The sequence below is a fragment of the Vanellus vanellus genome (genome assembly GCF_965231255.1).
Source record: "Vanellus vanellus genome assembly, chromosome: 16".
In the NCBI taxonomy this organism is placed as follows: Eukaryota; Metazoa; Chordata; class Aves; order Charadriiformes; family Charadriidae; genus Vanellus; species Vanellus vanellus.
In genome coordinates, this window is record NC_138921.1 from 13957434 (window position 1) to 13979294 (window position 21861).

Sequence of the window (21861 nt, forward strand, 5' to 3'; positions counted from 1 at the left end):
GCTCGGTAGAATAACCAGCACTTTGGGCTTTTGCCAGCAGCACCGAGGCTTTTAATTCTCCTTGTGACAAACCCCACCTTGTACGCAGAGGTGCCAAAACACCTGAATTTTGGTGACTGCCAGATTCACCCCCAACTCAGTGCCAGACCCCGTTTCTCCACACGCTCAGGGGAAGCTCCATAGGCGGCTAACAGCCACCTTCGCTGCCTCGCAGGACACGCAGCGCCCACCACCTGCTTAAGCACACAGGAAAAAAAACAAACCCCAAAACCATGAGGTAAAAGTTCTCTCTTACTTCAGTGACATCACTATTTCCGCACTTACAGCTGTCAGTGCCCTCTTCTTTCCGTGTTTGAAGGGTATTTTCGCGCCCCCCGCCCCCCCCCAGCTCCGCGCCCGCGGAACCTCCGCCTCCGCCAACACGCAGCCGCTTCCTCTCCTCCCATTGGCTGCGCCCGCTCGCTGTCGGCGGCGGGACAACCAATGAAGTTGGGCGGGGTGGGAAGGCCCGCCCTCCGTGAGGCGGCCCGCCGGAGCGCCGCGCAGGGCGGGGGCCCGCTCGCCGCGGGGGGGGGGCGGTCGGCGCCGGGGGTTGCCGCGGCGGACGGCGCCCGGTTGAGGCGGCGGCGGCGGACGGCGCTGGAGCGCGAGTGGCGGCGGTGAAGCGGCCATGAAGGTGAAGGGGGTGGTTCCTCCGGCTGGGAGAGCGCCTTTCCCCTCGCTGAGAGGAGGGGGGCGAACCAGCGCGTGACAGGGCCGGGACCCTGGTGGGGCCCCTCCCTCCTCGCCTCAGGCCGCCTGGCCCGATCGTGGCCGCTGTCCCTCCCCGAGTCTGCCCCGTTACCGAGGGACCGGGGACCGCCTTGCTGAGGAACCCCGGCGTCCTCCACTGACTCAGCAGCCGGGCAGGGCCTGGTGCCGCCGCCTGAGGCGAACCCCCGCCCCCGTCTCCACACACCGGCGGCGGTCGATCCCCGCCGGCGGCGGCGGCGGCGGCTGAAGGGTTGGCACGGCTCCGAACCGGACGGAGCCGGGCTCGGGGCGGTGCGTGGGGGTTGGGCCCGTGAGGGGGGCGGCGGTGGGGAGCCAGCTCCCCCCTGCTGGGCCGGTGTGCGGGGGGCACGGCGGGGGCTGGCGGGGAGGGCCCGATCCGGCCGGCCGACGGGTTCGCTCCCAAAAGGCGCTTCGTCGCGTCCGAGGCTGCCGTTGTGCTTTCGGGACAGGGCTGAGGGATGTGGTGACAGGGGATCTCTGAGTTCGGGGTGTTCCCGGGGGCGCTTGTTCTCTGAGAAGGCTTTGTCTGATCCCGGGGTGGGTGTAAAGACGAAATTTAAGCTAAAAAAAAAAAAGAAAATCCCTTCTGCTGCTCTGCCCTTGGTCTGCCGGCTTTGATAGCATGTCCTACTTGCTCAGATGTGGAAGGAGCAGCATACAGCCTCCCAGCTTCTTGGGGTGGGTGTCTGAGGTGAAATTCTCATCAGGTTACTAAACACCCTTAAAGCCAAAAACAAGAGCAAAGACGCTCAAACACAGTATTTTGCTCCTATGGGATGCACATAAGATACGGAGAGAGAAGATAGCGGATGGCAGCTTGTGAGAAGAGAATACAGAAGTGGTGACTGGTGCAGTTGGAAAGGCTTTTGGTGCAGAAATTGGCAAAAATTTAACTCATTCTTAAAGGGGGGAGTTTTTGTTTTAGTGTGTCTCATTTGTCTTGTGTTGGTGCTTTTCGACAGGGAATAATTTCTCTTACAGAGTAACGTGAAGAGTCTAGACACTGTAATTCAATTATGGGTTAATGACACTAGAGCAGGGAAAGAATTCACAGCTGACCTAGGTTACGAGAAAATTGATGGTGCCCATCTTGCCTTACCTTTCACCTTAACATGACTGAATGTTTGGCAGTAAGCGTAAGGAGATTTTCTGTTTGCTACTGACAATGTTCACTTATCCGAAATGGGCAACAAAAATTTCCTATGTATATATTTATTTAGTGTTGACAGTGATGTCTGAGCAGTTGTTACAGCCTCTTGAATATAATAAGTCTAAGAAGCTTCTCAAGTTTAAACTATCAGGCAAGGGTTGTGGTAGCAACTATGTTATGTCCTTTCAATTGTATGTCCTTTCAGTTGTGTATCCTCCTGCTGCTGTGAGGCCCTGAAAAGACCACAATCATGTAACAAAGCGAGTTGACTTCTGACAGACCCTTTTAGTTCATTATTTTATTTTTCTGTTCTTTGTATGGAGCTATTTTTAAATCTTTTAAATATAAAGTTACCTCATTAGTTTTTACAAATACATGAAGAATTAGAGTAATGTTTCTGCAACTTTCCTGTACAACAAGAAAAAATATTTTTCAAAAGTCCTGAGTTTTAAAACTTGAACTCTCTTGGATTAAGTCATTGGTTTTCAGAATGTATTTCTGAAATGTTAATTACTTTTGCATAATAAACTAGGATAATTATGCATAACTTGTTTTGTATAGGAAAAATTAATATTGATCTGTTTCCACTCTTTATTATTGAAAAGTAGAAAACAAGTCTTAGTTTGATAGTTTAACGATTGTCAGGAAAGTCTGATTCCACATCAGTCAGGCTCCAAGCACAGGGTGTATCTGTGAGCACAGCCACCTGCTGCGGCTGCCTGTGACTTGGCTGGAGGTCAGGGAAGGGCCACTGGAGTTTGTTCCTCTTGAACTCCGTTTGCTGGAAGTTTAGGGAGGTTTTCCCCTATGCATGGGGTGCCCACGGCATGGAGGTTTCTTGTTATGCGTGGGATGAATTTTGCTCTTGAAATATCTATAAAATTTAATTTATTGCATGTATGTTTCATGTTGTAATTGCAAAGTGTTGTGTGTTGTACAGCTTAGAAGCAAAATGACCGACTGTGTTTGATATTTTGCTGTATTGCAACACTTTTAATGTCAGCTTACAGCAGTAAAAGTGAAGTACCAAGTTTGTGTGGGTTGGGGAGGTGCTTTTGATGTTCCATACTTAAGGCACATACATGAAGGTGGTGTTGTAGAACGTGTTTAGTCCTATAGCATTGTTTCTCTCAGCTTCTGTCTAAACCAGTGAGAGCTCTTTTCTTACCTTTTGTGCTCAGTGGTTTCAGGAGATGTTCTGACGTATCCTAAGTTATTGTATTAAGTTCCCACACATATAACAGGACTGTATTTGGTTCAGGGGAAATATGGAATTTAATATAGAAATTAGTCTAGTTATTACAGGAATTAAAGCAACACCATTACTGAGCTGAAGTGCGTGTTCTAGTTGGTTTAGGTTTTATAGCAAGAATTATAAGTCTTGAAAGCAATTATTTTATGTCTTCATGCTTTGCCGAAAAAAATGCTGCCCTGGAATGAAAAACAGAACACTTGTAACCAGCGTAGTTCAGAAAAAGAATATGTATAAAAAATTTTTAAAGGAAGTTGTACCATTCATCTTCCTTTCAGAAATAACCTTATGTGATTCTGTGATTCTGTTTGCCTTTTTTTTTTTTTTTTTTTTTTTTTAGTAGGTTTGAGTGAGCCACATGACAGTGATTAAACATGTGACCTAAACAACTTGGAGACCAAATTCCAACTTTAAGTAGAGTATGCACTTTTGATAGAGAATCTGGTGCTAAAGGCTTTCAAGAATGAAAATTAGCAATTTATTTATGTATTTAGAACTGTTTGTGGTGTTTTAAGATTAAATTGTGTGACTCAAAACTGAAATCAAGTCAGTATAGACTAAGTTAATTTAGAGTTATTTTAATTTTTGTTAGATGTTTTGTAAGACAAAACAGCAGGTTCAGAGAGGTCTTGAGAAACACTTCCTTTTCAGAGAAACTAGACCATAACTAGTTTCCAACGAAGATTGGTTTGTTACTTTGAAAACCCAGAAGTGTGTTTTTTAGAGAGAGTTTTATTGAGTCATATAAGAGCTGGATTAGTTTTGGAGAAGATCCTGCTGGGGACAGCTCTGCAGTAATTATGATAAATTGTTGTATTGCTGCCTGTCATCATTTCAGGTTTTGCATCTCACCTACAGACTGGCTGTTGGTCTCTTCCTTCTTTGCTTTGCTCTTGCGTTACCTCCTCAAATTCCTTACCCTTTTTGTGCAGAACTCTGCTAGAAAAGGAGTTATGAAAGCCAGCTCCTTGTGCCTGCATGAGCTCTCAGAAGCAAATCTTACCTACTTTGGTTTGTAGCTGGGAAGCGAAGATTATTGGGCTGTTATAGATGTTAGTGTACAGAATTCCTGGTGCTCCGGGTATTCACACCACATGCTTTTGGGATGATGACAGATGGAGTGAAGTAGCTCTTCAGAAGCAAGTTGCATCTGATGTGTGCTTTCAGATATTCATTTTCTTTTTTTGCTTTGTGAATGTTTTCAGGCGGGAGCTACTTCCATGTGGGCTTCCTGCTGTGGATTGCTGAATGAAGTCATGGGTACCGGCGCCGTCCGTGGCCAGCAGGCTGGCTTTGGGGGAGGTGCTGGCCCGTTCCGATTCGCACCAAATGCAGACTTCTCCGCCTATCCATCTCCAGCTGCGGCGGGCACTAACATAGTTTGCAAAGCCTGTGGACTTTCCTTTTCAGTTTTTAGGAAAAAAGTGAGTATGTTTCCTATTACATAATACTTTTAGTCATGTGAATTAATCTGTAGGCATACTGGGAGATGAATGTGTATTCTTCCTTAGATAAGGAAACCCGAGGCAGATAGCCAGGGAGGGAGTAAGTGCCTTATTCTGAGGTCACAGGAAATTAATGTCAGACAGGATTAGAAGTTAAGAGGTCTGACGTTCATTAATCAGTGACACGTTGGATCTGGTCTGACCTAAAAAATAGTGGATTCTAATTTATAAGATACTTGTTTTAGCTTAAGAATCTTGAACATTAATACAAATCTGGTTTTGAGGATGATACCAAACATAGTTATTGGGTACTGGAATGAACAAACCGGATGATGGAAAAGATAAAAATGTGCAATGTAGTATCACAGCTTCTTTCTGTGAAATGCTCCTGTAATTCTGTTTATTTCCTAACCAGGTTTAGTTCTGTTAAATGCTATCACACTCCAACTGCCTCTTGCTTCATTTGGAGGCAGGTTGGTGGGTTAATGCAGATGAATAAAATGTTAATATTATTTCTATGTATCATGGCTTCATTATTTTGTCCACTCGGTGACCTGATTCTCTGCAGCTTGTTTAGATAAACATGAAGCCTCTTTCTTCAGTTTGTGTGTTCGCTTTCACCCTTCCTATGTGGCCTGTTGCTCGCATGGCAAAGACTTTGTTGAATTAAGTGTTGTATAGGGACGTTTTTTGAAGCTAATGTTAATTTACTAAAATCCTGAAAAACTTGAAGAGTTTGGATTTGGTCACAGCGGATGAGACGATCGTTTAAAATTGCTGCTGAAAGTCTTGCCTGTTCTAGTTTTTGTAAACTGTAGTGAGTCTTTTGAACAAAGCTGTCTTCAGAAATGACATCTGGGTGTTCAGGAGTCTTTACCTACCCTGTGATTCATCACATTTAAGGCCTACTTTGAATTCTTTGAGTCAATTGAGGAAGAAGTACATTCTTTAAAGTTTGGGGATTACACCGGTTTTTACACATGCAAAAAGAGCAGTGACACTTAGTATATTCAAAAGTATTTTAAAGTACTGTAAAATTGCCTGGCTGTCATTTCCGTTTATTGTGTAAACTACAACCTGAGTACTTTATTCATTTGTTTATTCATAATGTTTTTTCACTGGAACCTCAATTCAGCTGACAGTAGTGCTACAAAAGCGATGGACTGCCTTGGAACACCAACAAAATTATTTGACAGGGCAGTTTTCTAGACTTAAATCCTAAAAATGATGTATATCAAAACTGATAGTAAATTATGTAGCCTGGAGAAGGAAAGAGCAGGGAATGACTTGTTTTCTGTGACATACAGCTGAATGATTGTTTTCTCTTTCTCCTTAGCACGTGTGTTGTGACTGCAAGAAGGATTTTTGCTCAGTTTGTTCAGTCTTACAAGAGAATCTCAGAAGATGTTCCACTTGTCACTTGCTGCAAGAAACAGCCTTCCAGCGACCTCAGTTAATGAGGTTGAAAGTAAAGGATCTGCGTCAGTATCTGATTCTCAGAAACATACCAACAGATACTTGCAGAGAGAAAGAAGACTTGGTGGATCTTGTGCTGTGCCATCATGGATTAGGTTCGGAGGAGGACATGGACGCTAACAGCTTGCATTCGTCACGGTCACAGACTTCGGGGTTTTTTACTCATCCATTTTCTATGTCTGTATCAGTGTCATCTCAAGGAGAACTTGCAAACAGGAGGGGAAGCACAGGAAATGGAACACCTTTACGGGTACAATAATTAACATGTGGCTTATGTATAGGATAGCTTTTTTTTTTAATATAGGTATGCATCGCTTTAAAATAAAATGCCACCTGGTGCAGTTCAGGGTGGCAGGAGAAAAGCCTTTTGTATCTCTCACCTGAAAACAGAAGATTACTAGATAAGATTACTAGCTTGGATGATAGAGGTGACTTAAATCAGTAATGATTGGTAGCAATTCAAACTTTAAAATGTCATTGTCACCTTTGATTGGTTCAGTGCAAAGCAAAATGTTTTAGAAGGGATAATTTTTATTAAATCCTGATTAGTTTCATTTTGTACACAGGGACAAACTGAAACATCTTCTATAAATAATGAAGAAGAAGAAAGTGCAGAAGAGCAGGTGAGAGATGAACTATCCAAAGAATGAATTTTTTGGCATGTGACACCATAAAGTGTATAGAGCTCTGTTGACATTTACTATCACACTCTGGTTCTTTCAGCATTAGCTGTGTCTGGCAATGCATATCTGCAAGTACTTCATTTAAAAAGAATAAAACTTTAGCCAAGCTGCTGCAGCTTAATGTAGCACCAGATGTGGTGCTCTGAACTTACCCAGACAGTTAAAAACATGCAATTGATGTGTTTCAGACCCCTGGATTGTCCAGAAAGCGAGCGAGGGCATCTTTGTCTGATATTTCAAGTTTGGAAGACATTGAAGGTCTGAGTGTTCGGCAGCTGAAGGAAATACTTGCCTGTAATTTTGTCAACTACTCAGGATGCTGTGAAAAATGGGAACTTGTGGAGAAAGTGAGCAGACTATACAGAGAGAGTGAAGAAAACCACAAGACGCGTAGGTTTATATTTAATTCTCACTTTCTTAAGACTACTTATTTTCTGATTTCCAGTAGCTGGTTCTGCCAACAGAAGGACTTGGTATCTAACTTGGTCTGCTCAGTTGGAACAACTGGAAAGCGTGTTTTTACAATTCAAGCTGCATCTAGAGTAGTTGCACATGGTTCTAGTGAGTAAAGGAAGCTTTCCAGGATTGTGCTGGTTTTTTGTGACTTTTTTCCAAAGCTCAGAGAGCTCAGCTTTCACAGCAAAGGTAAAATTGCACAACTGAGAACCAGTTCCTCAAAGAACATGAAACCTGGCATCTCCACGTCCTTTATTAGGTTTCACCAGGCATTAGCAAGGGAGCTTCTCAGTAGCTGGCAACAGACCAAAGCAATTCAGATCTTTTACTGCGGTATAGAATTAAAAGCTACAGTGGCAGAGGTCCAAGTTCAAGTGGTTTGGTCTTGGTCCATGTTTTCATGATAAGGTGGTTCTGTGGCTGCAGCTCAGTGGCTGAGGTTCTTCTACCCTCTGTTACACTCAACAATTGGAGCCTTTCACTTGTGTGGTTGTAGTACGTCCACAGACCCATTCCTGGGCACAAAGTATAAGCTGAGGAGCAACTTTTTGATGTCAGTGCCAGCTTGAAAAATGCCTGCCTGGCTCATCATTCCCGCATCCAGCAGCCAGGCTGTAGGTAACACGGGACTGTGATGACTGGAAAACTTAATAGCCCTGGGCCACTGCACAGCGGGATTATGCCAGCACATACACTGCAGGGACTGTAATAATCAGGTGTGAAATCACCAGCTAATGGGGGTGGAGAAGGCTTGTGAAGGTGGGGGACTGTTAGTGAATGTCAAAACGTGGCTTAAGTGGTCATAAACTAGAATTGAAAACCTGCCTGAAACCAAGCTTTAACCTCACAATTTTTTAGTTTTTTTTCAACATGGTCTGACAGAACATTCAGGCAAGGATAGGGGATGCTGTCTATTTGCAATGAAACTTGACAGGTTTTGTTCAGTTCTGCTACCTTTTTACAGCCTACTTAAGGCTTCTACTTCATACTCGGCTTTATTATTATTGTGTTTAATCTTCTGAGGAAAGTGTTCTGCCAAATGAAGTAAGCTCAGAGATGGAAAACCAACATGCTCTGAATTTTAATCCCGCATGTTACTTCACAGTCATTATGTTCTGAATTGAAAATGGTTTCTGAGTTTAAAGAATGAAACCACATATTGGATGTTCACTTAGGGATTTTCTGGTTCTTGTTTCTTTGGGTTGGGTGTTTTTTTTTTTTTTTTTTTGAAGGAATATATATTAATTCTTAGCTGTGGGTTAGAAAAACTATCGTGAACATGGAGCAGCACTACTTCATGCTAAATTAGCTCTCTGTGTATTTGAGTAGTTGCCTGAGCTAGAACTTAGGTTTTTCAGGGCCTGAATGCCTCTCTCTTCTGTTTCAGAGGGTGAGAAGATGCAGCTGAATGACAATGATGATAATCTGTGTCGGATCTGCATGGACGCAGTGATCGACTGTGTCCTGCTGGAGTGTGGCCACATGGTCACTTGCACCAAGTGCGGCAAGAGGATGAGCGAGTGCCCCATCTGCCGACAGTATGTTGTACGGGCTGTGCATGTGTTCAAATCTTAAACCAAGACCAAAAATGGATTTTTACAGTCACTCTTCTAGGATTGCTGTGGGTGGGAGTGCCCAACCTTGGGGCCCATGTCAGCTTTTTAGTTCCCAATAAACACATCAGGATCTAGAAGTTTGAAACATTTTTCTACAGCGTACCAAATCCCACAGTTGGGCAGTACAACATGATACCTGTGTGTACTGACTTACCTTACAAACCCACAAACTGTTCGAGTCAAACTGTTTACAGCAGTTCTTGCTCTCTTCTGAAGAATATCGCCTCTAATTAGCACATTCAGTACTTGGCAAGTGGTCAGGTGCTTGACCATATTAGAGTGTTATGTTGTCTAGTACATTAGAAGCAATGAGTATATCAGTTGAATATTCAGCTTTTATGTAATTATAGAATGTAACTGTTCTGACACCGTCCCTGCAACGGTGTTAACAGTATAAAATATGACTGTAGAAAGCACTGCCATTAACTGTATCTGCACAGAAGCCCTTAAGCAATCTATTTCATGCTGATTGCTTCGTTCAGCGTGTCTGTCATTATACATGTACTGTCTTGGCATTCTTTGTCAAGGTACAAAAAGCAGTCATGTTGCAGGGCTCAGTGGTTTCACAGGGCTCTGCCATGTGCTGTCCAGATACTGATGACTAAGTGTTTTTTAGTTTAGGAATACAATATTTTTTTAAAAAGGGGCATAGGAAACCATATTATTGTGGTCTTTAATCCACTCATGCCTGTTGTAACTATTAATCTTCTGTGTGATGATTGTATGCCATGTGCCGACAACCTGATGTTACTGTGAATACTAATCAGGGTCATGAAACTACTTGCTGCTAACATGTGGAATGTATGGTGTTACTAACTTTAAACAGGGAGTGGCTTTATTAAGGATAAGGGGAAGGAAACACGGTATTTGTTTAAAACCTCATGTTCACAGCTGTTTTAATCATGGCTGAGACACTACTAACTATGCTTCCCACTGGCTGCTGAGTGACCTGTGTTGCTGTCAGCCCTTGGCCCTGTTTCTAGCAGCAGGGGGAAAGGTCCTCTCAGAGCAAGGATTTTAATGGTCCTTGCAGGATATCTGTGACCAACAGCTTGGTCACACAAACAGCTCTTGTGGAGGGGACAGGCTGCCTGCAGCTAGGCATGGCCTGGACAGTGTGTAACAAAGTTCACTGTAAAAGAAAGGGTGAGGAAGGAGGGGGTCTGTCCTGGGTGGCTCTTCTTTCAGCAGGGTTGATCAATGGAGCTGTGGTTCCCCCTTTTCATCACCCACATGCTAGCAAAGGAACAGGGACACACTCTGCCTCTGCTGCAGGTCCCCAGCACTCTCACCTCTGCTACACTATCACACTTGCTCTTGTCTTTTATGTGAAAAATTCAGCTGGCTTGAAAAAGAGAAAGTAGCTCCTCCTCAAAATAAAACACACAGCTTAGAGACAGTGCTGGTTATTTTTCAGAAGGGAGCAAACCTCTCAACGGCTTTATTTTTTAGAAGTAACTTTTTAATGGTACTTAATTCCTGGAGTCTCTCTGTTCATTGGGCAAGCTAATGAAGAAAATCATATGTTGTTATTATAAATCATTATGTTATTTCCATGCTGATTATTAGCCACACAAGCTTAATAAAGATTTGTGATGGGCTTTCTCAGGCTCTGTCTCTTTACTCAACCAGCTGCAAGAAATGCTGTTGGTTACTCATCTTAAGCTTTAACACTCTTCTGGAGATGTCAGTGTTCCTCTAGATTAATCTGGACGGATTGAGGCATGAATGTGTCCTTTATCCCCTCCTCAGTAAAAATGTATCGGAATATGGCAACATGAAGGCACAGGCCAAGGAGCAGCTCAAGTGCCATGAAAGTACTGCTTGTAGAATGACAGGACAAGGGCTTCTGCTGCTACTCCTGCCTCACACCAACACTAGAAACTGTCACCTGCAGCACCCTCAGACCCTAGACATAACCCCATGGATTCGCTGCAGTCACTCCGCACACAGCTTCCTCCCAAACCCACCCACCTGGGAACAGAAACCCGCAGAGCCAGGACCTGTTTTTGTACAATTGTTTATACAAATTCAACAAAGGTAAAACTGCATCAGGAAGGTCTACGAAAACAACACCATACAACAATGGCACTTATGAATGCAGAATTTTACAATCAGGAAATAACCATGTTATAAACCTTAAATGAGAACTCAACTCACACTTCAAAGAAAGAGAGACTACGTTTGACCATTTATTCTACGGCTGGACTCACTGTATAAATTAATTTTATATTGAGTACAAGAGCTCATGCTACAGAGTGAAACCCTCCTATGTGCAAAAGCTGAAATTGGAATTTTTTAAAATTTTGAGAAAAAGGTGATTTCTATACAGATAAAACTTGGCAAAGTGTTTTACTTCAACTATAATTTACACCTTATTTCCACAACATGCTTATGTCACTTCTGAAGTATACAAAGCAGGATATAAACTTCCATTAAAACATGCTTTAAGTTGAAAGTATTAACCTACTTTTCCTGACCTGGGCACGTTTGTAGATAGATACTGTCTACGAAGTATAGGTTAAGTTCTCGCCTACCATAAGTAAAGATAAAAATTGGCAATCAAAACCAAAACACTGGTAATGCATTCAAACATTGCATAAATAATTTTTAAACAATTTTTGTACAAAAATAGTTCTGCATAATGTAAGATGTAACAAAACAAAACGTGTTAAGAAGGCAGAAATGCAGTGTGTGGTCCACTTTAATGACACCAACTTTGTTGTTGTTGTTGTTTTAAGAAATGAAAAGCAGAAATCAAATTTACACTACCAAGCACATGCTGTGGTACTTTAAATAACAGTATTTCTTGAAGATCAGTCGTCTTCCGGGTGTGAACAATTATCATCAATAACAGTCGCCTTATGAATTTGCATAAGAGCCAGTGCGGGACATCCCAGGTAGACTGAATTAGTGGCACAAGTTGAAATTCTTAACATGGGTAGTTTCATGTCGTTCTCTCCTCAACAAGAGTTGTAAAATCCAATCGCGGTATTTTCCAATATTCCAAGTTCCCAATTGAAAATAAAATCCCTACATGTTCTTAGTCCCTTCCCCCCCCGCCCCAGTATTTACACAGGTCCTTTAACTAACTCAGTTTTTGCAGAAGTTTTTCTTCCACTTGCCCGAACTGAACACTTACTGACATTTCCGCTATGAACTGCTCGCAGCCTTCTTTTGTCACTTGCTTGCAGTACCTCAGGTCGATCTGGCAGATGTTTCCACAACGTTTGAAGTAAGACAGGCACTGGTCAGTAACCTTATTGCAGTCTGCCAGGGGGAAAAAAAAAAGAAACAACATGGGGACAAATTCAAAAGCGCATCTCTGTTCTCCAGCACGAGGACTGCGGTAGGTCCTTCTTGCTCCTCCCGCACTGTGCCAACAGTGAAATGGCCCTGCCAGCTCCATGGCCATTCACTGATCCCCGTGACACTGTTGTGTAACTGATGAGATAAAGCGCGCCAGATGCGCACAGTGGCGGCCTTGGAAAATCCCCTGTGGAGGATGAGTGAGGTACGACACATGGCTGCCAGGCAGGAGGCGGCAGTCCTGCGGGCTGGTGCAGGGCCCAGGGGAAGGCTGGGCAGCTGCAGGGTTATTTACACCAGCAGCACATCCAGGGGCTTAGATGGACCCTGGGGGGGCAGTTACACTGGAGGTGGGGGAAGAGCTGGGTAAAACCACTTCCACTGATGAGCGTTTCTCACAAGTCTGACACTGATGGGCAATTCCTATCCTCCCCCCTCCCCTGCGCTTTGTGTTGCTTACCTGATAAATTAATTTCTGTTAATGAATCCCGCGTGGTGGTTCCAACTGCGGTCAGCAGGTTAATAGACTGATCTGTCACATGATTACAGTAACTAAGATTGAGTTTGGAGAGCAGAGGCATGTGCCTTATGATCAGCCGCAAAGAAGCATCTGTAATATCCAGGCCAGCCAAACGCAGTTCAACGATGTTCCGTAGTTTACTCCGGTTGTCGATCTGACCTGGAAAGCGGAGGCAGAAGGTCACTCCCAGAAGTCTCATCCCAAATTGCAAACATCTGCAGATCTATATGAAATGCACTGTGACACACAACACTGCTGCCCTACGTCAACTTCAGACGCTTTTGCCTGTCGGGAGCTTTGGAGGGGACATCAGCAGGAACACTCGTCTATTTTTGGAACAGGCACGTGGACAAAGCCACCTCCCAATTTCAAAACAAAAGGGATGAAAGTAACTGCAGGGGCCCAGCGGAATTACAAGTCGGGAATAAGCAGTAGGCTGTGCAGTGCATGCCAGAAAGCAGATCTGATTTGCTCAAAATTTCACCTGAGCTGACATCCGGGCGAATGTGGCATGACCCACAGAACTGCTCCTTCCCTGAACTGGAAGAAAGTGTTTCCATACTCTCTAAAGTACACCCGTTGCAGCCTGAAGAGAAGAAAGTCAGACAGAAAACCGGCACAGTGGCTCAGATGACTGTTCAGCAGCCAGAACATCACTCGTTACCCAGTGGCTTCCAGTGAGAAGGTGCCACAAGTCACTACTTCAGACACCTCACGTGTCAGCAAAGCCCAGAACCCCGCCAGTGCTAGCCGCGGGGGTTTCTGCTCATTTCCTCCAAGGGGGACTAGCAGCAGAACATGCCACAGAACGGCTGGGACAGGTCTCCCACGTGCTCCTCCCGCCTGTTACCTGGCCGGTTATCTGTGGGTGGCGACAAGAGGTCTCTCATTTGTGCGTCTTTCAGGCCTTCTGCCCACTGCACGTCCAGAGTTCGGAGTAAAGGACAACTGGAACTACAAAGTGCCGACACTGCTATCCATGAGCACCCCGATAACAGCAGGTCTCGGAGACCTGCAGATACAGAAGAAGTTGGAGCATGTGGCCTACCCAGAGAGACATATGCAGTGATCTCTGCTATCATGCACACGTCAGGTGAAGCCCAGTGCCACTCTGACAAACAACCTCCGCACTCCAGGGTGAGCAGAGACCCCGTAAGCCTCCTCCTGCCCAGCTCTGCATCTCTCCCACCATCTGGAGCTTCATTACTGTGGGTGAGAGCAGACCCCCTCCCCACACCCCCACTGCTAATCACATCAGCACAGGCACTTCCCACAGCAACTTTACCTGTTGACTAAAACCCGCCTCCAATTACCCAGCATGTCAAGTACTCACAACATAAGTAATTTTGGGCCCATTTTAACTTGCTGATGCTTCACTCCTATGCATCTACTCCTCTCCTAAGATACCCAGATCTCTGCAGACATTCCTCTGATGTAGCAGTTTAGATACAAACTCGTTTGCTAAATTCAGTGACGTGGTGAAAAATCATCACTTACCTGGCAGTCTGTTGATAAGCCAACTCAGCTGCTTTTTAGATATATTTGTCCAGCTAAGATCAAGGGTTACAGGCTGTCTCCTAATAATGCCACTAAGCATAAGTGGAGTGATGGATTTACAATGGTTTAAATCTATTTTGGTCCATAATCTTTTGTCACAGCACCTACCCAAAAAGAAAAAAAGCCAACAGCACTTAATTTGGCACTTGCTTTGATTTCTGCAAGACTTTAAAAGGTGTCATTAAACAGTAGGGAAAACGACAGCATTTAACTGAAAATAGCAAAAATAAGGCTGAGCGATGTTAAGATAAGCACACCACCACACAATGTTACGTAGGTTTGAAGTTTCTCCATCAAATATATCACGCAATAAAGCATGGAATGATTTCAACACAATTACAAGTGTCAACAACTTCAGATCCCATTTTAAGTCATCACAGCACTTACTAAAATCCATTTTCTAACCTGAAGACAAGCCACACTTTGCTTACCTTTTCAATATAAAGACTGGTTTTAAGTATTACTGTCCCAATTTTCCCTGTGCTTTCCTTACTTAAAATCCATGAACTCTGCAAAAGAGATCCTCCCCTCTCCCGTTTTGTGTGTTTGTGTTATTCCTATCTATGCGGCTTATGCCTTTTTATGCTCTCTTTATGGTTCTCCGAGGGCAACAAGCAAAAAGTCCTAATGAGTGTGCAAGATTCTGCATTTTCTAATTTTTCCATTAGAAAAACTGCACTGAAGTGGAAAAGGCATTTCCCAGCTTTCTGTGACACCAAGAAGCCCACGGAGGAGACACTCCACACACTTCATCTTGCACTGCATTATCAACCTCTCAACCTTTCTGTCATTTACGCAGTTTCTTACTAGACTGTACTCAAAAGGAGTCTCTGTTACAACTTGCCCATCTGTGTGCACATTACAGTCGAATCCGAGATGACAGCCAACAAGTGACTTTACTGCAAGTTCAGTGAAACACATCAATCTGTCCACTAATGCTTCCTGGTGCCACACAGTCACCGACTGTGTCACCGTTCACTTGTGTCCAGCAAGGAATGGACACACTGTGAGTAAATGGAATTAATGAAGGATTCCTTCAGCAGCTCTGCTGGTACAGAACACAGCAAACAGGATTGCTCTCCATGTACCCTCTACAGGGAAACGGTCAGCACGGACCTTCTGAGGAGAGCACCAAGGGCACCGGGAGATCTTTGCTGTATCTCAATAGATATATAATAGCCAAACTGAACAAACAACTGCATTAGCAACCAGCAAGTCCTGGGGGCAGAATGACACCAAGACTTAGCATGACCCAGACTGGCTGTTCCAGCAGGCAAGAACATTGTGGTGTCTAACTACAGAACAGGCTGCTCTGGGGTGTTACAGCCCCGGCAGGCTGACGCCAATGCTGACACACACACAATTACCATCAGAAGTGCCGGGAACTGCTGTTTCTGAGAAAGCACCAGAACACATGCTGCTTCTCTAGACAATCCTGGCCACCCCTTCTCCTTGGGCTCAACAGAGCTTCAGTGTCGACCTGCACGCTTCTTTCTAGTGCCTTGATCACCCGCTTCCCTTTCAAATCCATCCCACCACAAGTTAGCCCTAGCTTGGTTTCCCACCCTCCTTACCATCTGTTCCAGGTCTTGCAAACTCTCATACAGATGCACAAGTCTCTATGACTGAGGTAGCTAAAGACAGCCATCCAGACTTCCCTCTGCATCACGTGGGCTGCCCCGTCATCCAGGGGGAGAGAGTCCGGAGGGGGGCTGATGGGAGGTGGCCGGATAACATGCCGCTCCATCTGAATGCATTTGGGAGGAGAGAGCGAAGGCGGTGGCCGGGTTATTCCCCGAGGTGTGCTTCGCAGGCTGGGGATGAGCTGGTGCCTCAGCTCCCGGGGAGTCCCATTTAACCCTTTGCTGAACCTATGGAGTCTCTCAGTGTTGTTCAAAGCACGCTTCGGTTCCTCGTTCTCGCTCTCAGGTTCAGATTTGATGGGTTGGTGATTCTCATTGGCAAGGCTGTTCTCGGTTTTTTGGATCTCCTGGTTGAGCTCCTTGCTGAGCTCCTTGCTCAGTTCCTTATTGGGAAGACGCCTTTTCCGCCTCATCTTGAACTTCTTCTTGTCCCTAGGCTCGGCGCCCTCCGTGCTGGGGCCTGCAGTGGGCGAGCTGGACCGTGACTGGTCACTATCCTTAGACCTGGGAGGTGCTTCTGGCAGGTCATCCTCTGGCTCTTGCTTGAGTCGCCGCAGGGGTTTGATCATGGCAGTTCGGTCATCTGGAGCCTTCCACGATCGCCGCTGAAAAGGAAGAGACAAGGGCTGACTATTTGAGCAAGAACATACTCAGCAATACTTCACATGCTGATGCTCCCCAGAGGCAGCCCTGCCTGGGGGGGGTCGGGCCGCCCGCCAGCACTGGGCTCCACCCATCTGAGCACAAGGGTATATTCACCAGCCAAAGGTATCAAGTTCAAGTGCCATCACACGGCTGAGGAGTCCAGCTACTGGCCCTCCGGACTCCAGCACTGTGTTAAATGCATTTATTCACCATGCATAATCCTGCAGATTTAAGGGCCTTACTCATTACACAACGGACAATTTATATACAGAAGGTTAGCAACATACTATAGAGGGCTTTTCCCCCAGCAGGCCAGAAGCAACCAGGCTTGGGACACATTCACTGGGCACCCACTTTAAACACTGGCTGACACGCGCTCGTGCCCAGTGGCCAAAATGCCAGTTTCTGAAACCTTCTGAATTGCAATCACCGACTCACACTGTGGTTGTGCTGTTGTGGCCCTTATTGCTGGATACTCACAGCCTCATTAAATTACATTTTAGCTGCTCCTTTACATCCTGCATGACTCTGCTGCTCTTCACAAGCTTGCCCCACCTCCGGTGTATGCAGAACAGGGAATGTGGCAGGTCTGACACACCACTAGCCTGATGAGACCTCGGGCTGACGTGATCTCCAGCGCAACGTGGGCTTACAGGGGTTAGCTGGCACCATCTTCCCCGCCCCGGTCACCGGTCATAACAGCAAACTGCACTTCACTTGCTCGCATTAATGAAATCTTTCTTTGATGCACACCAGATAGAAGCGTAAGAGATGTACAAACTAAACCCAGGGAAGACTTCAAGTCTAATCTGATCACTACACGCAAGAAAGAAGCCACCAACTGTTAAAATGAAATAGCTCTAATAAGAAGAGATCTGGACTGGCAAGAAAAGGTGAACTGCTGTGAACACACTTGTTCTATCAGAAAGTTTATGCTTTCGCAATAAACTAATTGCATGAAGTCAGTGGATGTGCTCTTATGCTTCAGACTGCAGCGCACACCTGAGAAAGCTCATCACCCTGTCTTTAAATTAACATATTATAAAGAAAGAGGTCACAGTAAGTTAATGACAGGTTAGACTAAAAAAAATTACAACATCAGACTACTGTCAGCTTGCAGCATCCCTCACACAGGGTACTGCCGAGTGCTTAGTTTAAAGGTATCGGACGTCTGTTACTGTGTCAGATCATGAGAGGTAATCAGGACTTAAGCGCCAGGTCAGCCCTGGCGCCCTGGGGTGTCAGCAGAGGACTCCAGGGATGTGCTGTGGTACAGACTGCCGAGGGGCAGTGGCAGGGGCAAGATTCAACCACACAAGAAGAGCGAAACATCAATATAGAAACAGGATTTTATTCCTTGGTTCATCAAAACACAGCCTGCTGCTGTATTTTAATATGGGATACCAGAACAGAAAATATAAAACCAGACCCTGCAGCTAAGCTATCCTGGAGTGTAAAGGTTTCCACGTGAGAGATATTCTGTAATTTCACGATGTAAATGTGATAATAAAAGTGCCTGCAGTGACACAAGGACACGACTGATAGAGAAACTGGCTCACCACTCAGCTCACATGAAGAGAGGGGATTAAAAGGGATTGAGAAAACATCTATTAAAAAGGCAGAGTACCTCCTTCCTCAAGAGTTTGTCTTCTTTTCCAAGTTTCAGCTGTTGGAAGAAAAAAAAGTAAAAACCCCAAAACATGCATTTGTCGCGCTGTCTGATGAAGGTCGGGTGATCCACAGTGCCTTCTGCACATGCTGGGGGGCTTTCACGGAGCAATTCAAGCCATCCATAAACACTGCAGTGAGTCCAAAAGGGATGGGAAAAGGAAAGCACGGCCAGAAGGCAGATATGCATAAACTGGTATCGTGAATTTTGGTCTCTCGTTAAACCAAAGCAACCCCAGTCCCTACATTTACTGTACCATAGCACTCCCCCTGTCAAGCTTCACAGGGCAGACTGACTGCCACTCCTCATGAACTACACATCCAGCCACCAATTGCGATTTTAAAGCCATCAGCCATTGAGTCATGGGAGACATTAAATCTTGGTCCTTATTTCTACCTCTGCAAATCAGCATTTCTGTATATCCCAAGCAACGTATTTCACAATCTACAAGACAATCCAGAGTGTCCCTGCCTGGCCCAAGAGCTTTGGCTGTTAAATTCAGGGAAAAGCTGTCTATATCGCTGTTGTGAGCAGCTCCTCCTCTCTGCAGGCTACAGAAGATGTCATTTCTAAAGGTCCTCTGATGGTTTTAAGAGTATTGTACATCCTTGAATCAGCCACAAAACAAGCTGCCATGCGCCACCAAGTGGATAAAGATGAAAAGGTTTCCATTAAAAATTGATTTCCGCCTTGTTCCTACTCGAAGCATCTTGTAAGGACTTTTCGTTAAAGGAGGTTTTCCAGTATTTTGAATAAAACAACAGCCACACAGCCCAGTGTTTTTGGCCTCTGAACATCAACCCGAGTGTCGCTGTTCAAACTACTGTCCTGTTAGACTAGCAGTTTTCAGAAAGGAAGGTAAAACATCGCAGTTTCTTTTGTAACAATCTGGGATTTCAAGATGAGCTATAAGCCAGAAGGCAAGAGACATGAGCCCCAACCAGCCCACGCGCATCTGTGTAAGTACATGAAAAGAGTGTTTTGTCATACCCGCTTTCTCATAGTGGGTTCCTGGGGTTTCTCAAATTTCCTTTTCCTCCACAGATGCACTTCGTCTGACTTTCTCCTCAGTATTGAGTCAACTTGAGTCTTTTTGGAATGTTCCTCTGATTTCCGCCTGGGAGTTTCTTCACAGTCCCCTTTCCGTTTTGCAGCATCTGTTACTTCCTTATTGTCTCTGTTCATTTTCTGTTCCTTCAGCAATGAGCCTGGGAGATTTGATGCGTATTTGAATCCTGGTCCGCGCTTTTGCTTGTACGCCAAAGAGACACAAAACACAAACAAACTTTATATCTTATGCCTTTCTCAAGCTCTTTATCTAAGTTGCCTCCAACACTGGTGGGTTGATCACTTTGTAACAGACAAAATGATTAGCAAGGAGCTAGCGCAAAGTAGTTTCAACCTTCATAAAGTTATTTGTGGAAGTACACACTTGCAGAGTTTGTCTCAGTTTGTAAAGAAATAATGTTTCACTAATTCCAACAGACACTTCAGGTTTCACATAATTGCTTCCGGATTTTGCTGTGTTTTTGTTTTGGTTTTTGTTTTTTTAAAAAAAGTATTTTCACATTAGACATTAACATGCAGCAGTGCACAGAACTAACCCAAATATTCCCCAAGTTTTGGGGGAAGAGTTGGTATAGGGAACAAGAATACAAAAATTATTAAAGAATAGAAACCCATCAGCTTATTTCCTTCAACTCAACCGAATTAAGCACAAAATCAAAAGCTGGTATTGGGCAAAATTACATCTATAAGCCAGAGGGAATGCTCGAGATTTTATGTCTCATTCCAGTACCACTTATTCCCATTAAACTCACTTTTCCAGTTTTCCCTGCATGGTTGCACTTTGGACACTCCCAGCAGTTCGGCAGCTCATCATTAACCACACCATCCGATTCCTTCACCTGGTAAAAGAGAGGCACAACTCAATTCACAATTGTGCTGCAAAAAGCTGCAAAAGTCTACAGGCAGATCGTTTACAGGCATTTTGTACAGCTCAGTTTTCTCTGATTGACTGCTGCCCTCCCAATGCCTGCAGAAAAGAAACCCGGATCACGGCAGGTGCTGCACCATCCTGCTGGTGCTAAGCAAGCCCTTGGTCCTCCACAATTACCCTTCTGATGATGTCAACAGGGAGGAAAGCATGCTGGCCAAATTGGTATTTGACAAAGGGTTCAGGTCTGGGCTTTTTATGAAAGTCAATGACAATCCCAATTAACACAGGGCACATTCTGGTCTTGCAAAAAACCCCAAACCCCACCCCGAAAACATAAAACAAAACCCCCAAACCCAGGACTGCAATCACACCATCTCCAAATGTCCTTCCACACCACTTATGTGAAAAACTCAGTCCTGTCCCATCACCCCCCAAAGTGAGGCACAGTCTGATCTTTAAATAGAAGGGATTTTTCCCATACACACATCCTCACATACATTAATACTGCTCGGCATTTTTAGAAGCAGAGCACCCTGCACTGTAATCAAGTGTTCCTTAAAATATTTTTCTTTATGGATCAGAACTAGCAGTCCCATGCCTCCAAGCCCTCAAGCCCATGTGCCAATAAAAACGATGGTTGCCAAGTTAGCTAGAGAACAGCCACTTTTGTTCAGAAGACTGGACACACAAAGGCATTTCTCACACCGAGTTACCCAGCGAATGTAAGGAAGAGAAATGCTTACTACTTCACTACCTTGGAGAGAATGGGACATTTTGCTTTTTCAAAGAGAAGACGCACACTCAGTGTTGTCACGCTACAATAAAAGCCCAGTCCTGTCCTATGCAGTTGAAAAGCTGCTGGTTTCTGAATTTCCATATAGGAGCCCACATTACTCTCCAAACAGAGATGGGTGTTTCTGAAAAGGCATTTCTGTGAATGAAACTGAAGATGAAAAGTAGAGCTAAGGTAAAAACACCCTCCACACAAACACATATGCTCACTCGTGGCACATTCACATTTAAGGGTTTAGTTATATATTCAGAAATAAGCCTTGGGGAAAAAAAAATTATTACTATTATAGGTAACAGAGACATGTTACTGTCAAGACAAACAGCTAGGCATTGGCATCAGCAGCACAGTAGCAGGAGACTGCTGCTGGAACAGGCAGGGGCAGAGATCTGCAGATTTTTTTACACTTCTGAAACATTTCCTCCTCTCCTCCCAGCTCAGAGAAAAGGCACTAGCTGTGCAGGATCAAGCCCTGGTTTTAGGGGAACTGCTTCCTCAAGTTCCCGAGCCAGACAGCAGCCATTCTAGTTTCCCCATCTAGCAAGAGTGATGACATGTCAGTCTCAGCAAGTCTTCTGGAGTTAATAAATGAGTAAATGAAGTGGGCAGAATTTAAATACTGGTTTTATCACAACTGTGTGCCTTTGAACCTTCTTTCCCATGGTAGGTGTAAGATACTCCAGGAGCTGTTGTATATATCTCTGCCTCAGGGGAACAATTCCTGGCCCAAGCCCAAGTTGGGAACAAGTTATTTCCCGCACTGAATATAGAACAAATGCTACTGAAGGGAAAGCATTACAGCTCTGTCCCTTCTGTGAAGTTTAAGGAAACGAACAGATGTGAGGAACTGTAAGCAAACTAATTAGACACACACAAACCTGCCACTGAATCTGTCCCGAGCCTTTCAGGCTGGGTGGGAGCCAGTTCCGAGCGTTTG

The 21861-nt window shown here is 44.7% G+C and overlaps 2 protein-coding genes across 3 annotated transcripts in view; one reads left to right on the top strand and one right to left on the bottom strand.

Annotated features, from left to right (window-relative positions):
• Positions 1-586: 586 nt before the first annotated feature.
• Positions 587-10457, top strand: RNF34 (ring finger protein 34). Its single transcript, XM_082491835.1, has 6 exons — positions 587-676; positions 4382-4600; positions 5958-6347; positions 6664-6720; positions 6969-7170; positions 8624-10457. The coding sequence occupies exons 1-6, from the start codon at positions 671-673 to the stop codon at positions 8809-8811; spliced, it is 1062 nt and encodes a 353-aa protein (XP_082347961.1). The 5' UTR covers positions 587-670; the 3' UTR covers positions 8812-10457.
• A 1467-nt stretch (positions 10458-11924) lies between these two features.
• KDM2B (lysine demethylase 2B) overlaps positions 11925-21861 on the bottom strand; it is a 120252-nt gene continuing 110315 nt past the window's right edge. The window contains exons 15-22 of one of the 2 annotated variants that reach the window (XM_082491703.1): positions 20016-20102; positions 19186-19446; positions 18154-18192; positions 15813-16486; positions 14179-14342; positions 13532-13693; positions 12622-12840; positions 11925-12122 (exon numbers count right to left, since the gene is read on the bottom strand). In XM_082491703.1, the coding sequence (XP_082347829.1) occupies positions 11941-12122; positions 12622-12840; positions 13532-13693; positions 14179-14342; positions 15813-16486; positions 18154-18192; positions 19186-19446; positions 20016-20102 (1788 nt within the window). In that variant the 3' untranslated portion in view covers positions 11925-11940. Of the gene's footprint in view, positions 12123-12621; positions 12841-13531; positions 13694-14178; positions 14343-15812; positions 16508-18153; positions 18193-19185; positions 19447-20015; positions 20103-21861 lie in introns of both variants that reach the window. The other variant, XM_082491702.1, reaches the window with a different exon arrangement.

Excerpts from the sequence above, each read along its gene's own strand:
- RNF34 (XM_082491835.1), top strand. Across the intron at positions 6,348-6,663 it reads GAAATGGAACACCTTTACGG|GGACAAACTGAAACATCTTC; the intron begins GTACAATAATTA and ends TTTTGTACACAG. Across the intron at positions 6,721-6,968 it reads AAGAAAGTGCAGAAGAGCAG|ACCCCTGGATTGTCCAGAAA; the intron begins GTGAGAGATGAA and ends GATGTGTTTCAG.